Source organism: Passer domesticus, chromosome 3 (assembly GCF_036417665.1).
Source record: "Passer domesticus isolate bPasDom1 chromosome 3, bPasDom1.hap1, whole genome shotgun sequence".
NCBI classification, from domain to species: Eukaryota; Metazoa; Chordata; class Aves; order Passeriformes; family Passeridae; genus Passer; species Passer domesticus.
Window position 1 is genome coordinate 22,485,621 of NC_087476.1, and position 18,475 is coordinate 22,504,095.

The 18,475-nt window shown below is 35.2% G+C and overlaps 1 protein-coding gene across 3 annotated transcripts in view; it reads right to left on the reverse strand.

Moving 5' to 3' along the window:
* The window catches only part of CSMD1 (CUB and Sushi multiple domains 1), a 1,052,894-nt gene that overhangs the window by 375,094 nt on the left and 659,325 nt on the right, over positions 1–18,475 (reverse strand). For all 3 annotated transcript variants that reach the window (XM_064412131.1, XM_064412130.1, XM_064412133.1), the window contains exons 6-7: positions 13,356–13,468; positions 823–900 (exon numbers count right to left, since the gene is read on the reverse strand). In XM_064412131.1, the coding sequence (XP_064268201.1) occupies positions 823–900; positions 13,356–13,468 (191 nt within the window). The remainder of the gene's footprint in view (positions 1–822; positions 901–13,355; positions 13,469–18,475) is intronic.

The following is an 18,475-nucleotide window of genomic DNA, read 5'->3' on the forward strand; positions in this document are numbered from 1 at the left end:
TTTTTTGGCGGGTGGTGGAGGCTAAGGGGCTCTCAGCTTTCAAAATTCAAAAATATCCTCTCTTTCTCAATTCAAGACTGGCCTAATTAATGGAGAAAGAGCTCTCAGGATATTAGTCAGATTGTCAGTTCAGAGAAAGTGATGCTCAAAAAATCTAACAACCTCATAGTCCCATAGGTAGCATTTTGATTTTAGCTTTACACTTTACACAGAGTAAAAGGTGTAAAGGGACCAAACAGATGTCATTCCAGAGTGCACTATGCATGCAATGAGGGGAAGTTGATGTTGTGACCTCCATCTTCTTGAGAAGCTGGAAATTACACCAGTTCTTAACCCCTGCTGTGCAACACTGGAAAGAGGTGTTCACCAGTGTGGCAAGATGAGGGAAAAATTTAGCTGTGATATTGAGTGAGAGGAAGAAAAAAGATCACAAAGAATAAATTTAGATACAGAAAATTCTCAGATACCTTCACCGTCCCCAGCATTGAACTGATGAAATCTATATGGCAGTGTTCTGCCTGGATTTCCTAACTTGCCATGTGTCTCAGAATTCTAAATAATCCAATATACAAAAATACCGTGGTATATATATAAAATGCAGGGGGGTTTCTACACATCATATTTTTCAGAGTTTACAACACCTCATTCTGCTTCCTACCCTTAGTAGAGAATTATCAGTGGAGTTCTGATTCAGTGACAATTGAAAGCATAATAACCATTTTATGGCCATAGCATCCCAACATCTCTCTCTTAGACTTGTATAATTACAAGGATTCCAAAAGATATAAGCAGTCACTAAAAATAAGGTTATAAACAACTTACAGACAGAATTTTTGTGGTTGCTGTCTTTGCTGGGTAACATCTTGACTCCTCTTGATTTCAGTTCAATTGCTTTTTTCACTGAGAAGACAAGCAAACAAAGAAAATAATTAATTATTAAACCTCATTAAAAGGACATATAGGTGCAAAATAATACATTAAATTAATACAAAGCTATATAGGATACCTACAGCAGATTGAAATAACTGCAGCTTCTGTGATATTCCAAATAAATTTTTGGTTTTATTTATTTTTACAAAAATACAACCATGTCCTTTCTAAACATATATTATCAGGATTAGAAATATTTTGAATTCAAGTTTCTTTATGTTCAAAGAAAAGAACAGCCTGTCTCAATTATAAGTATGGATTTCCTGTGTTTGCTATTCCATATAAGAAAATCTCAAACATTAAAAAAAATTATTTCTTACACAGAATATACAGAACATCATCTACATATATTCAAGGACTACAAGCTTTCAATGTGATATTCACACCTGCTTTTGTTTCATTCGCTTTTCATCAGGAGACATATTTTCAGTTTTGTTTCCCAATGAGGTTAATACAGTGTGTTACATTATTTAGCTCACCTAAACCCTTTTGAATCTACAGGGCAATTTCAACTGAATTAGAAAGAAGAAAGACAGTAAGAGCTCTCACAGGGGCAAAGTTTTGTGAGAAAGAACAGATGCATCAGAGGTTTAATATCTTTTTTCTCTGTTTAGTCAGCTGAATGGCTGATAAACTCCCAGCCTATCCCTATTAAGTAGTTTGGGCACCATAGGTGGGATCAGGAGCCAAGTAGGAAGAGACATGAGAAGACAGCAGTGCAGCTATACATTAAGGAAGACACAGGGTAGAATTTTAATTGTAATGGTAAGAGAAAAGGATAGAAATATAGGACACCTTCACAGGATATAAATTAGTTCTGTGGGAACAAATTGAGCAATGGAAAATAAAATCAGATGTAGAAAATAATTGTGGAACAAGTATGAACAATTCAAAACTATTGTGTCAAAAAACAATAGCAATTGCAAAATAGCTGATGACTGACTCTGTACCAGAATGTTAATGGCAACATCAGGATGCATTTCAGTTACCAAAAATTACAAAACCTGTAATCCTTCTCTGATTCATATTAAATGTCTTTTTTTTCCTAGACCTTGCAGGAGCTAATAATCTCAAAGTGCACTTATTTATCCAAGATAAAAACAGAAACACGAATTCAACTCAAACATTTCTTACATGGCAGTAATTATTACCTTACAGTAAATAAATTCATACTACAGAATGTAAGTTATACTTTTGGCATTACATGCTATAAATTTTATAATTACTACAATATAACCTGTTCTGTATGTAAGTATTTCTGAGAAGTGAAGTGGTAGAAAGCAAGTTGTCTTTAAATACTGCATTAAAAATCATGATTCCATTATATTTATTTCTGTATTGTAACTTCAGAGCGAAGGTAGCTTTTCTTGACTACTGAAATTGAGCAAGTACTGCAGAAAGTACATTCAGTGCTATGTGCAAGTGCAGTCATTCACGCCTAAACGCGGAAAACAGGTGTTCAGATGATGAAAGATGATTGAAACACAATTGTAGCTGAATAGTATGAAATGGTTATGATAGCAGTGTGGTATTTGCTTCTAAGGCAGGAATTGTACATCATACAGAGACATCAGTGCAGACAATATTATTCCCAAGACCTTTTGGAAGGGCAAACTTCATGCATATGGTTTTATTTGGATTCGTTTCCAGAGAGGTTCAAAAGTCTCCATCAAGTGCCACCTTATGTTGTTTTTCAGGCTGTGTAACAAGTCTGTTAAAATTATTCTATATTTAATGGGAAATGAACAACACAGTTCTTGCAGAGAATATTTGGGATATTGTCTGGAGTTGTGGTCCCTCCGCCAGTATGAATTTCTCAATTTATTAATATCTGTGTTATCTAAAACATGTGAGCAGTTCTTTGAGGATTCAGAACCCATATTTCTTATGTGGATGAGTAATAAAAACATTGAGTTATTAGGCAATGGACAGAAAAAAAGAATGATATTCTGCTTATTTTTTTTGTGCTGTGACACTATTTTAGAGTAAAAATTACAATCATCCCTCGAATTCCTTATGACATTTCACATCTCACTTATGTGTTTGTTATACATATTTGAAGCACACTTCATGTGGATGAGAAAAAATTGTACTCATGAGCTTATTTGAAATACAGAGATCACAAATTGAAACAAGATGTTTTGACTTGATATATGAAAAGCTTTTTGACTGTCATACACTGAAACAGGTCCTGCAGTTTCTATCCTTGGATTTTTTTCAGACGTCAAGAAAAAGGCATTCTGTATCTTACTGCAAGAACATTAGGGAGGGGATGCACAAAACTTAAGATCAGTCATCTAAATGTATGTTTTATGAAGAAAAATAGCTCACTCAAGGGGGTGATTCATCCCCTTCTAAGACAGACACAATGGATCCTCCTCTGGAGATGTTTTTTTCTCTCCATGAAATGTAACAGAAATATATAATACTTGCTGAAGATAGATCCCTATATTTTAGACAGTAAACATTAGGTGGAACAAGTCATTATACCTGGAAATCTTTAACAGCCAAATGTAGTTATCTGGGAGACATATGGATACAAGAAGTTCAATAGGATGGTTTGATATATGAAAAGCAAACTTTTGCCTCTTTTATTCTTGAGGGTGTAAATTTTCACGTGTGCCCTATATAGTGTTTTATTGTCATTTTAAAAGGAATTAAGCAAGCATAGTCTCCAAAATAAAAAATATTCAAAATCTGAAAAAGATATAGAGACTGATGCACACCTATCATTCAAGTGAAACAGTTCAACTCCTCCTGTAAATAAAATAAATACTCTAAATTGGATGTTTTATAACAATTTAAATCCCATTTGAATAATTTTTCTGAGACTCTTCTCTGTAACTTCCACATTGCACCTTCATTAGAAAGATTATCCTGATTTCAAAGATAATTTTCCATTTAACAGCACAAAAAGTGGAATGGGTTTACATTAATAATATCAGAACTGAACAGCACTTTCCAACTTTTAAGTGATTGCTTTTAAAAAGCTGCACAGTCTTCTACTTTCACTTAAACATTCAGTTAAGCTAACTGAATTAGCTCACTTCACTTTTTATGTATGAACATAATACATATAATGAATAGCTTCAAGACTCTTTTGGAGATGAGTTACTTATTCAGGGAGGAGGGCAGACAGCTGAGTGCTAGAAGTCTGCAACAATCTTATCAGACTACTGGAAAGCACCAGTGGTATTCCTTAAACTTTTGCTACAGCTGAAATAAACTCAGCCATGAAAGAAATATATGCCTGGTCTTATCTGAATGGATCATGAAAGTAAAACTTTCAGATTGTAAATCTTCATTCAAATCTACTGTGACTTTCATGCATCTCTTAGTTTCCAACATATTTGAACATACATGAAGAAAATACATTTTACCCCAAACTTTGGTGACATAATATGTTTTTCTCTAATTACCCAAATACATGAGTGTCTTGCTGATTTTTCTTCCTGCATGAAATAACCTCCAAGACCTCAAATACTGGCTACCACTCAAAGCTAAAATATTCTGACATCATCTGTTGGTACTTCCTCAAGCTGCTCTGCTGCTGCTCTGCTGAGTTCAGCTCTTGGCTGCCCTTCACTGCAGATATTTCCTAAGTACAGATATTTGAAGGTGAAGAGGAACAGCATATTGTCCAGTATCTGGTGATCACAAAAAGCACCTTTCCTGTCCAGTCTGAAGCTCTATGTCACTATAAGGAAAATATATAGATATATTTTAATAGTTGTCTGGTTTTGTTGCAGTAAAGGAAGAACCCAAATATTTTCAGTATTTTTTTACATATGATACATGATACATATCTTTTACAAAACCTTGCACTTGCTTTAAATATTTTGCAGAGTTCAGTAAAAAAGGGATGTGTTTGCAAGAACATTCATAAGATTATTCTTGAAGGAACTTAGCAAATTTATCTCAGTACAGTGCAGAATTAATCAATTTCCTTTTGCTTTAGTTTCACTGTTCTGGTTTACTCCAATCTGCATAATCCTGTTGTAAAACAAAGTATTTTCTTAATTCAGATTGAAGATTCCATTTCAGTGCTCTGTTTGCTATGCCCTGGTGCCTAATCTTTCCCCATTCTTCTCCAAAGACATAATTATTAGAATAGTACTGGTTTTTGGCCCTGGAATAAATAGCCTACAGTTTCACATTTAGCAGCATCAATGTTCTATCCAGATTATACTTATGAAGGAAACATTTCTTTCTTATTACTCAAAGACATGTGAGATCAGTAAACAGTTTGTTATCTCTTTCTAGGTTTTCTTCTGCTTGTTGTACTATGAATTCCTTCTAAAAGTTTAGTATTTATGAGAATAAGAAAAACTAAATAATTCCCACTATTATCAACTTCCCACTATATATTAACTTCAGTTAACGAAGGAAATGCTATAATCTTTTTGTTGATAAAATAAGATCCCACACTCAATAACCTGGGCATCCTAAGAAGCTTTTCCTCTCAGCTGCCCACTTGACTTTTCGCAGAAGCATCACAGCCTTCCATAGGATCTCTAGTTTAAACCAACTCAATGGAATAGTCCATCCCTTTTCTCTTTCTCTATTCCATGCCTGAAGAGTATTCCATCTAATACACTCTCCCAGTGTTTCTGTCACTAACAGCTTTCAAAATCTTCCCTACTAACCGGTATTATAACTCTGGAGAGCTTCACAGCAGGCACAAATGTTTCTCCTATATAGCTACCTGTAAAAGCTGTAGGTTCATGATCGGTTGGCTTCCTTGTGACATCAATTCAGCAAAGTACTGCCTGTCACTATCAGACCTTCCACCTGCTCCCTGTGCTGGAAATCTCTGCATGCAGTACTACTGAATAAATGGCACCAGGATAAATTGGTGTCACAGTACATTTTTACACAAATCTTTCTCATTCTATTTGTATAAGCTGACACAGGTTCTGCAGGTTTAAAAAGAAGCACAGCCATTTGTTTTCCATTAACCTTCTCTTTGTCTCCTAGCTGGCCCCTTGCCCTGATGGACTGCCTTAGCTACTCTGTGCTTTCAATGTATGATATATCATAATAAAACTGGTCCAGCAGGTATAAAGTCTTCAGTGACTGCAGATATTCTCCATAGTTCTGGAAAATTGTATCAATACAATTCAGTCTATGAATATACAGCATTGCAGAACACACTGGGTGGTAGTGTCTGGGAACTGACTCTAAAAGTAAATAAAATAAGAACCACTCAGTTTCTTGTTTTAATGCTGCTTCAGCCATAGTCTTTTGAAGAGTCTTAACTGAATGGCTATTACTAAATTGTCATCTTCTTAGTGCTTATCATGAGACAGCTGCATCTGAGCCTTTTTAGCAACATTTTACTAGACACTTAAGAAAGAGGTATTACTGTGGCAGTTCTGGACTAGATAAGTGGTCCTATTAACCACAGAAAAGAATGGTCAAGATAGATGGTGGATTATCTCCTTGTTTATGTTTTCATATCAAGACTGGTTTACTCTCTTGATAATACAATTTAACCAGATATAAATTTTTGTCTTAGGATCATTTAAACAAAAAGTATTCAGCATCACTTAAGAGCTAGAAAATAACAGGTTTTTCTGGCTCTTAATATTATCAATTGCTTTTACTAATTTTCTCTCTAAATTTACTCTAAGTAACAATTCTAAATGAAACCACTGACTAAGATACCATGCATCAAGGAAACACTGTAAATTCTTTTCACTTATTTAAAACATCATTTCTAGGATTTTAAAGAATATGTAGAAAGGACAGGCATTTATAGTCAGACTTTGTGAATTATGAAAATTCATTGAAAGGACTAGCAATTGAAAGTTGATTTACATTATTTCACTCATGGTTTTCCATTAGCATACATTTATTTCAGCAGTCTCTATTATATTCATTGTTTGACTTCAGGATCATCTGTTTGTTAAATCCTGAATTACTGAATGTAGTTAAACTCAACAGATAGATAAATTGTGGTATATAATTATCAAAATACCTAATACCTTCTTGAACCTCTCTGAAAACTTGCCAAAAATAGAATACTTTATTTGAAATGCTCTGCAACAGAGCTACTGCAAAAGTGAAAAAAGTAAACACAGCCATTTTTCATTTTTTGCTTTGGAAGTTTTCTTTTTCTATTTCTAGGAATTTTGAAATAAATATTTAACTTAAGCAGATCACTTTTAGCTGTTATAGCTAAAGGTATTGTGGGGTTCTTTCCTCCTAAAAATAAAACAACAAAAAAAATTTAAAAACCTTTCTATTGTTCTGGCAAAAAGCAAAAGCTAAACAGGCATACTGTACATGCTCTAAATAGGCAAAAAAAAAACAAAACCAGAGGATTCTTTATGGCACCTTTTAAGTCATTCTGTGTACATTTATAAGCTTTCTTTCTGGTAAGTGCCAGGTTTTCATCTCGTAGTTAGCCTGTTAAGGATACTTCACCTCTGGGGAATTTACACATTTATGAAGCACTGGCATAAAACAAATCATATGCTCTGCAACTCCCACTGAATATGCAAAGGGAATTCATGTACTAGCACAGGTGAGGGTAGAGGAACTAAAAAAAAAAAAAAGAAGTTCATAACTGAATGACTGTAACATCTTTCCCCCCATGGCATTGCCACCAAGGAACAAGGCAGAACAAGAACTGTATCCAGTGATATATACTGTGAGAGTTCATTTCCTTGAGACCAATGTTGCTGGTATAGCAGATATGAAGAAGACAAGGCAGAGCATGTCACTGCAATGTAATTTTTTCTGCCTCTTTCTGAATAGAAACTCTGAAACTACAAAAAAATATTCCACAGGTAAACACAGATAATTGGGACATAAATATTTTTATTGATGAAATGAACATCAAAATACAAAATAATCAATTAAAAATGACGAAGGATGTGTGCAGAGGAAAAAATAGCAAATACCAAACCAAACCCTTCATACCTAATTAATTTTTAATTTTTAAAATTTTTCTTTAAACTTCTACTATAATCTGATGGAAGATGAGAAAATAAATATGATTCAAGAGGAAATCCAAATCCCAATCATTTGGATTCACTTTTTGCACTACAATATTTTATTTATAAGTTCAGCTTGCCAAGTATTTTAAAACTATATTTACTTGATGCATTAAGATGTGCTATTCTAGTACAGTGCTATTTTTTTTATACCAGTGAGCTGGTTTTCTTGACCATGTTAAAAATATTGCTAAAAATGCAAGCTACAAAGATCTGAAAAAATGGCTGAACAAATTAATTATGCATAGCTTTATATCCAATTGGTAGTTCCAATATTTTAATGAAATAAATTATAATAATTCTGTTTGCCTGATCAAAGATCAAACAAAGAAAAGAAAATTAAATTGACTGCTTGTTAGTATTAGTTTTGGCTGACTGGAAAAGGCCAAGTTACAGCAATAATATAGCTATGGTAAGATAATAATAAACATGATGTTAATTTGATATGAGGGAGAAAGAGTAATTAAAGGATCTGTATGCTAACTATACAAAAAATCTAATAAGCAGAATTCTTACTAGGAAAGGAAAAAAATATTATTATCTCATTTTTGCTCAAGGAGGCATGTTATGCTGCCTCCCATACTGACTAAGAAGCTAGTGACACTGCTAGATGTGCTAGGTTAGTGTGGGGACTTAACACCAGATGGAAATGAAACTCCAAATAAGCCACTCCCCTTCCCCTCATCCTTTCCAGTAAGAGAAGGGTAAAGACAGAGACTACAGATTGAGATAACAAAAATTAAAAAAACATGGAATAAGGAACACACAGTAACAGCAACAATATCAATAACAATAATATAAAAAAAAGAGAAGGTGCTTTACACACTATGGGGGTTCACCACTTTGACTTAGTTCCATGTGGCTGCCAGGACAGACAGGATGGTGGACGCTCCCCATAGGTCACATCCACGTAGCCCTTGGGACAAAGACAAGATGGTAGCCACTTCCTTTGGGAGATTCTCCCTGTCCCTGAGCCAAAGACAATGGGAAACTGTGGCGGACAAATCCCTGAAAGCCAGATTGTTTGTGTCATGCCACACTGCCAGTTCAGAAACTGGACTTGATTCCATATGGCTGCTTCTGACACTGGCACTACACCATGCTGGCTCTGCTGGGGTTCTGACTCCACAACACGGTGCTCCTGCTTTTGTCAGCACCATGGCTTGGAGACATAGTAGCTTTACCATGTCTCGAAGCCACATCCCAGAGAAACAGGACAGGAATAAGCAGCACCAGCAGCAGAGGATGATCCTGACAGAGCTGATCCCAACAACCCAATAGAGAGGAAGAATTGGGTGCTTCTGGGGGTGCACTCAACCTTTCCTGGCCCCAAAACCACCAATGATATGGTTGGTATAGAAGAGCAACCTGGCCCTGCCCACAAAGGTGTAGGGCCTGCTCCCTCTGCAGCCAGGACAGTGAGGCAATAAAAAGCTCACCTGTGCACACACAGAGGAGCACAGGGACATGGTGGTGGATAAGTCAGACAAATGTCACCTCTCCCTGGCCTTTCTGCAACCACCCTAGATCCATCACCACAGGTACAGAATAAATGCAGAGGTCCTCAGCAAGTGGGGGAACAAACACAGAGAGTCAACCTCTACCCCAGCCTCTGCAGGGCTGACCCTGGTGAGACTCAGGCAGAGGGGCTGGGGCACTGCTCACTCCAGGAGCTCTCCAGTCATTTCAGAGACCTGGAAGGGGCCCTGCTCAGGGATACAGAGCTCACTGTAGAGTAAAAAAAGAAGAGCATTTTGGTATTGCACAAGTCTAATTATGGTGTATTTAGGGAAGGAACCAACATCATGGAAAGGAATGGATTAAATTGGCACAAGAGGTACATGAGATCAGAAAAAATAGATTGTAATAGATTTATATTAAAAACATAAAATTGTCAAAAATATGTTTGTGTGTTGAGTTTGAGTGGCAGATTTTTGTAGGGGGGTAGGGGTGCTGCAGGGGTGGCTTCAGTGAAGAGCTGTCAGAGGCTTCCCTCATGTCTGATAGGACCAAAACCAGATGGTTCCAAGACTGACCTGCCACTAGGTGAGGCTGAGCCCATCAAAGATGGAATAACATATTTAAGAAGGAAAAATGCCACAGTGTAGCATTAATAGCAGCCAGAGAAAGGAGTGAGCATATGTGATGGTTGAGCCTGATTTGCCCATGACAGTAAATGGAGAGTGATACTTTGCTGTCCTTATCTCAATACATTTTCTCTTACTTGTCCTGGTGAGGTGGAGGAGTGAATGACAGATATGGTGGGCACATGGCATCCAGCCAACATCAACCTACCACAGTCCTCATGATGCTATCTGCAAGTGGAGAAGCTATCCCTTTCTGCAGAATATCTTGTGATTTCTGTTTTGACTTTTTTGTTTTGTGAATAGCATTTACACCTGACAGCTACCATGAAAAATCTATATAAGGACTCTAAAGCACAATAATTTACTATCTGGCAAAGCATAAAAGCTGCTTTCATTTAATATCTAAGGACTGCAATTAAAATTACTGACTTTTCTATTTCCCTGAAACAATGGTCTATTTTTATTGTGCAGCACCATTATATGTCTTCATCACACACACACATGAATGAACCAAGCAAGCAGCCACAGAGACTGCACAGATTGACTTTCAAGAGCTATGCTTTCTAGCAAGCAGCAATAGGAAAAAGCAGTCTAAGTAACATTAGAAAGTTGAGTCCCAAATGCCCTGAGGACAGCTGCTCAAGATTTAGAATTTCTGAGAAATTAGAATAATCACAAAGATTCCTTCAGTTTGGTCTGGTAATGAGGACCCATCTATTAGTAAAGTGAGTGTTAAATGGTGACATTAAAATGTCTACATATTTACTTCACATGTTTCAAAGACAGGATAGCTCAATATATCAACATATCAATCCCCACTTCATGTGTATATTCTGAAACAGTCTGTTTAAACTATTGGGAATAGCTGCCCATAAGCAAAATGTTTCTTGGAGGTCTCAGAGTCATATAGCCTTCATTGCAGGATTTGCCCAGAGGACAAATACAAGGATTGTGTCTGGAGACAATCAGACATTGGAGGCATTCTTTCACTGCTAGGTTTTGTGCCTGAAAACAAGGTCATGTATGTCACAAAATTTAGTTTTTGTGGAGTTTTTTTTTTGTTTGTTTCATGATCAGTTCAAATAATTAATTAACTTGAGAGAAGTATCTAAGATGGAAATATATGTCAAGGCTCTTGAATTTTAGGAGAAATGAGTTTCTGAAAACAAAAATATAAGGGAGAAGATCAAAGAGCTGGGACATCAGAGACTGGAGAAGAGAAAACTTTGGGGGATCAGGGGGATCTTATTGGTGTGAATTAATAAATGTGAAATGAGATGGTGTAAAGTAGGTGGAGCCAGAGTCTTCATGATTACATCCATTGACAAGACAGGAAGCAATAAGCATGAATCAAAACTCAGGAAAACCCACTTACAAAAAAGTGAAAACCTTTTTTACTCTGAGGGTAAACACTGACATAGGTTGCCTGGAGAGGCTGCAGAGTCTAATCTTGGAGGTATTCAAAACCCATCCCTGACCCAGTCCGGCAGCTTGTTTTAGGTTCCCCTTCTCTGAGAAGGACACTGGGCTAGATGAGCTCCAGAGGACTCTTCCAACCTCCGCTATTGTGCAATTTGTGGTACTAGTAGATTACTCTAGCTGAAAATATTGTTATTTCTGCTTAGTTTTCGAATAAACACATAATATAATTACTAATGCTGTGCAATAAAAAGGACGTAATGAAGCTGTTAGATTAACCTGATTTTTATACCACTGTGAATTTTCATCCTATGGGTCGTGAAATCTTTCTCCTATGTTTTAACATAGTTTATGTTTATATCACTAACATAGGATAATTTTTAATTGCAATTGAGTCTGATAAGATAGATAACTATGTAAGTCATGATCTCCTGTGTAATTCAGAAATCTTTGTATTAAATATGGTAAAATTTATAAATTCATAAGAATTATTCAAATTAAGAAAGCAAATTTCTGTAATTGAAAGAATTTGAATTGCCATAAGATACTTCCACATGTCATTTAAGGTATATTCCACATCAAGGAAGTTCACACTTTTACCCAATATCTGATGTATTACGCAGATCAAGAGAGACAACTCTGAAAAAACTATCTCCCCTGATTGTTCCCAGAAGTTTAACTAATTGGTGAATATTTGTCTAGAGATAAGATCTATTGAAGAAGAACAAAACTATTTTTTAGTGTATGTGACATCATAACAAACTTCCTCCTTGTTATTCTGTTCATTCATAGTTTTCTGGTGCATCAGCAGGACAAATCACAATGTTTTTGTGGACCCCAATAGAGGCTTAAGACACAGATTTAACATAAGCAGTGCATTTACATTCATAGTACCCAGCAGTGGTATTATATATGCATCCTTGGTAAACTTTGGAAAAAAATAAGTTGTAAGTGCAAAGGATCACATACTTATGCTGAGTTGCCAAAATGAAATGAAACTTCAGATTTTTTTTTTTAATATTCACAATATTTTTAAATCTAAAAGAACTATGTATATTAAATGCTTTTGTTGCACATGCATGCCATAGTCACCAGAAACATACAGTTGTCATGTATTTGTCATTTAAAAAATAGTAGAGGTTCCACAGTTTCAGGTAAAAAACACAAATTCCTAAAGGATTTAATGCTGTGGGGGATAAAAGGGTTGAAACAGCACATGTAAGCACAGAATTTGAAAGTACAGATAAATTAATAAACTTTTCTATTTTCAATATAACTACCATGTCTTTCATTTTGAGTAATGATTTATAAATTACAAAAAATCAATAAAGAATCCATTCTAAAAAATTGCATTTTAAAAAGTATCTACATGAACATAAAAAGAAATGACAGCAGCGCTGACATCCTCTTGTCTTCTTTTGAAGTTGTATATGCAAATATATGCAGGAGCCTGAAATATAATCTGTACTATGCTATGGTTGAATCAAATTTCCAAACGATGAATGTAGCTTGTGGATAAGAGTTAGATTTTAAATAATGAAGGAAGACAATGTTTAGATAGAAGCCTGCCTTTGTGTGGAATTGACTTTCTGCAAGTTGCATTCCAGGCATGTTTTTAAAGCAAAGATCAGACTGACTGCAAAGAAATTTATTATGAAAAAAGTGAGCAAGCAAATATGTATTTAGAGCAGACTGCATTGTGAAGCACACATACTTTTTCCAAAAGTAAATCCCTAGAGACACCCGATCACACAAGGAAAACAGATATTCAGCGTAAGAGCGATAGTTACATAGTAATAAAAAGAGTCATCTTTTTACTATGACTGTGATATTTAAACATAATTATCAAATTCCACCACCACTTAAGTGATGCTTGAAGGTAAAGGGCTTTTTGGGTGTGCTTTTATAAGTTTCCTACCTTGAAACTGAGCATTAAATCCCTTTCGCCGGTGATTGCTATCAGATGTAAAATGGAGTCGTAACCAGTTCTTACTGCTGATAACTGGAGAAGGTAGATTCATACCACTCAACCTGGAAAAAGAAAAAAAAAATCTAAAATTAAAAAAAATTAATGTGTACACCACTTAAAAGAGAAATCCCCACACCTCAAAATATATTAGATCACAATGATTCACTGTAGTCTAATCTCAATATATTATGATTAGTAACTATTATGTTGAGAGAAATATGAGGGTTTTTTTTCTCATTACAGCTGTCCCTTTTATGATTAAAACTTGTTTTTTGAAACTGTTTTTTCAGGAATTAAAGAAGAAATCCAGTCTTGTGAGAGTGTGTGTATGCAAGTGTAGGTGCACATGCACGTGCCAAAACATTCAGCAGAAAATAAGCCTATTCAGTTATGACAAGGTCTCATCATCTGACTCCCTGCTGTGGGATTTGACAGGAAGTCAAATCTCAAGTATTAAGAAGTGTTAAATATCTAATTTTAAGTTTGGTGGTATGTTATCGGTACACAACTATGCTGGTAGAACTGCTTTGTGTATAATAAGTCCAATCCACATTCAATAAAAAAACCCAGAGAAGTCTAAGCACAACAGTGGATATGAAGAAAGTGCACAAATATTTCTAATACAAGCAACAGGCCCTTGAACCACACTAGATTATTCCATTGTCATTCATTACACTATACCGTTTCTTAATGGAGTAGCTACCACAGAGAAATTTAATATGATGTAAATTCATGTCTTAGTTTACCTTTTTTTTGTTTTGCATGACCATGCTCCAGATTTCAAATTTTACCTTTTTTTTTTTTCCCACTGACTGACTCTGGAGAACTACACAAAATTAAGTTTATCCTTTTAAAAAATGTTGGTTACTTAAAACAAAAGTCAAACTGATGAATATCAGAAATTCTCAGCTATCATTTGCATGAGGGTAGATTTGCCAGTACTAAAATAGACACAGCACATATTTTTGCAGCTAAAAAATAACCAAACTGAAATGGGATTTAGTGTCCCCCCAAAATTAATGAGTATAGTGAAATAGATGCCTTTTTTTCATCACAGTATGAGATATCAGAGTTTCATTAAATATTCCAGATGAATAGGAAACTCATCATGTTAAGAAATAATGTTTCTGGAGAAGTCTAGCTAGAACCACGGCAGAATCCCTTTTTCTTGTGGTTTTTTTTTTTTTTTTTTTTTTGTCATTTTTGGTGGGTTTGTTGTTGTTTGTTGTTGTTGTTTTTTGTTTGGTTGGTTTTTTTTGCAGTAGAACAAGACCAATACATTGAAATACAGAGATTTTTAATGGATTTTTTTCTACTTATGACATGCAAACTACATCAGAGAAATTTTATTTTGATTTATAATATCATTTTATTTATCTACTTGTTAGCAACATAAGAAAAACCCAAATCCTACTTAAAAAGAATTTTGATTGAAAAAGAGGGTTAGTCTTTTACAAGAATATTTCCACACTTCATTTTAAACATGGCATTCAATAGTTCTTAAAGGCATTCATTTATATATTCAGACCTATACATTTCTGCATCTCATTCAGATGGACTTTTATACTTCATATATTCTTTCAGACGAACTTTATTTTAAAGTACCACTCCAAATATTTGTAACTACAAACTGGCCTTTTCTGTTTCAAATCTACTTAGAATTTGAGTGGACCTGTAGAAAGCACTGAGATATAACTAAAAGGAAAAGAAAAAACAACCATAAGTGGAATACAAAATATGTCTTTGCTAGTACCTCTTAGCTATTGTCAAAATGTATGCTAAATCTAAAAGTTTTTACTATACTTAGGCTGTAGTTCATATCACTGAACTGATAATTCATTTGTCCGAGTACATAAAGTTACATTATAAAAACACTGTTTTAGGGATTGGTTTTATTTTTAAAAAGAAATATACAAGTTGTAACATTCTAGCTAGTATATCCAGAGCTCTGAGTTTCAAAGCTGGCAAATATTAAATTGTAATATGAATAACATTGTACATTAATAAAATATTAAATGAATGTCATTATAAAACCATATTCAGAGCAGATTATTCCTTAGTTACATATCTAATAAACAGATATTTCCCCGGCACACAATACATAAGATATTTTCATGCCTATGTGAACTCTGCAAGGTTCTAAACAGTCTTAAATCTCCCCATAATACTCAAAAACATAATGTGAAAATGACACTGAGACAGTATTTAACACAACCTATTTTAGCAGAGCTCCAATTTTGCTGCATAATTTCTTTCATACTGAACTCTAGATAGGAATATGTTCTTTAACAGCAATGCTGTTTGTGTTTTAGTTGGAGAAAGTGAGAAAGGGTAAAAAATCCTTCTGGTTCTTGGAAGAAGGTTATAACCAGTATATGGCACAGTGGTGAGGCTTTTTCTGTAAGATTTTCAAAAACTTTTTACTACACAAATTAAAAAAAAAAAACCAAAAAAACAGCAACAAAAAAAACCAACAAAAAGCCAAACAAAAACAAAACCAAAAACAAAATCAAAAACAAAAACCAAACAAACAAACAAAAAACAAAAACCACAAACAAACAAAAAATAACAACCCAAACCAACAAAATCTGGGAGTGTTATCTGGGAATCCTGTGGCTGACATCTGGACATCAAAAGTGATGCCCCTACACAAAGTACTTCACTCTATAGCATTCATCTGGTGTAGATGGAACTTCCTATGGAAAATTTTAGTTTCCAGTAATGGCAGATCCAAAAGTTTGTGGATACAGGGTAAAATTCTTTACATGTTAATAGATAATTTTTCTGGAATTTCTGAAGGATGGACAACCAAAGCTGTGTGTGGAAGGGAGAAGTGGGCATGATTACTGATGAAAGTGGCAGATCATCACCTGAACTGGTATAGAAGGCAGATCTGTATCTCACTCAGAAGTTGAAGTACTATATGAAACTGGGTTTTTTTCCTTCTTACTTATCTCTAGATGTTTTTTGGTTTTCTTTAATTATTTTTTTAAATCATGGAATAGGAGACAAATTCATGATTTCCATTGCACAGTAAATATAAAAATTAAAACAAACAAACAAACAAACAACATTATGTGTGTGTTCCTCAGAGAAAAGTAAAAATCAGTAATGTCAAAGAGAGCTGGATACCAGTCCTACAAACCAGAATATTATACGTGCAGCAAAAGACACAATGTGGGGGAGGGGTCCCTAGAATACATGTTCATTTATTATTCTGGTATACAAAATACAAGCCCATGGCCGGAGGATGTGCTTTCAACTTAGCTGCTCTCATTCACCAATAGAGAGGCGGGACACCACTGCTCAACAGATTCCCAACGTGACATTCTCCAGATGGAATGATCCCTTCCAGTCCTACAAAGAACAGTTTCCTCTGAACTCGACCAGCTGAGAGGTGCATCATGTACCACAATTTGTGATTAAGAGCCCACATGTGTGCTGGTGTTACCATGTGTGCTTCTTCCAAGTCAGTGTAGCCTTTAGTGTTACATGCTGCCTTTATATATTAGTTGAATAGTTACAGAAAACAAGCAGTTTTGTTACGTTCATATTAGCAAATTAAACAGTGGCACTTCATATCAATTTCTGCTTAAGAGTCTACATTATTTAAGTTTAAAACAACAGAAAATAATGGAATCTTGGAATCATAGAATGGTTTGGGTTGGAAGGGACGTTAAAGATGATCTGGTTGCAACAACCTGCCATAGGCAAGGACATCTTTCGCTAGACCAGGTTGCTCAAAGCCCCATCCAATCTGGCCTTGAACAGTCCAAGACATGGGGACTCCACAGCTTCTCTGGGTAACCTGTTCCTGTGCCTCACCAGACTCATATTGAAGCTATTCTGCCCATGGCTGGTGTGTGCTCTCTTGATCTCCCATGGGATTAACGTAGGCAGCTGTGTAAACTACAGGATTCCAATAGGCACTGGGAATGTGACCATCCCTTCTGAGGTGTAAAGGAAATACTAACAGGCAGGACCTGTGCTGGCAGGTTGCTACAAAAGAAAAGATGCAACTAAAGCAAAGTTGTCTTTATTTCATGTGCACATCCATAGTATTAATTCCTGTGGCATGTGAATGAAGGTAGAGTAATTTTAGTTCTGTTTAGGTGTTAAATCTAAAATCGGATGAAGGCTTGGAACTACTTTGTATCAGAAAAATTATTCAGATAAGATAAAACCACCCATATTTCTTAATATCAAAGTTCTCCTTAAAAGATTTCATGCTTTGATCTCTATTAAGGATTTTTCCAATGCTGTCAAAAAGAATATTGAAAGTTTCTCTGTTCCTTTTAACTGAAAACATTTATTATATGGGAAGTAATAGAAAAGAAATCAAATTCCTCACTTATGTTTGAATTCTGCCTCCACTATGAAAAATGTAGTGCATTTTTGAAACTGATTTTAAAGCCTAGCATAGATAGTCTTGAAAATTTGCCCTAGCTTAGGATAGAAGTGATATCTGATCTAAATTACCTTAACCAAGTTGTTCAAGAGCGAAGACATACATATGTATAAATAACGCTATTTGTGCATTTTCTGGAAATAGTTGGTTTGACTTGCAGAGTGTTGAGTTTTTATGTCTTGTACTGATGGCAGCCTGAACTTTATTTTCTAGGATCAGGGCATTAAAAATTCAAGTGTCACTTGTCCAAGTGACATATTTGAATGCTCTGGGCTTTATGGTATTTGAAGCCATGCACTGAAAGGGACTGAAGGAAGCATTAAATAGCTTTTTATTCACTGAGTATCAAATACCCAGTGACATGTTAAATAGCAGTCCTGTGATAAGAAAAGAAACAAACAGAAAATGAGTTTTCAAATAACATTGTAAGGTAGTGTATTTACCTGAGGGTTTAGAATGAGAATTGCACATGGAACCTAAAATCTCTAATTTCTGCATACAAGAAGTTGCATTGGTCTCTACTGAACAAGACAGTCTTGCAGGGAATTTCTGTGCCTGTTGCAGCATCATAAAGAATTAAAGGGCCAGCTTTTGAGAGCTTTATAGTTATATTGGTATCATACAACACCTATGCTGGCAAACACTGCATCTTACAAGAAAT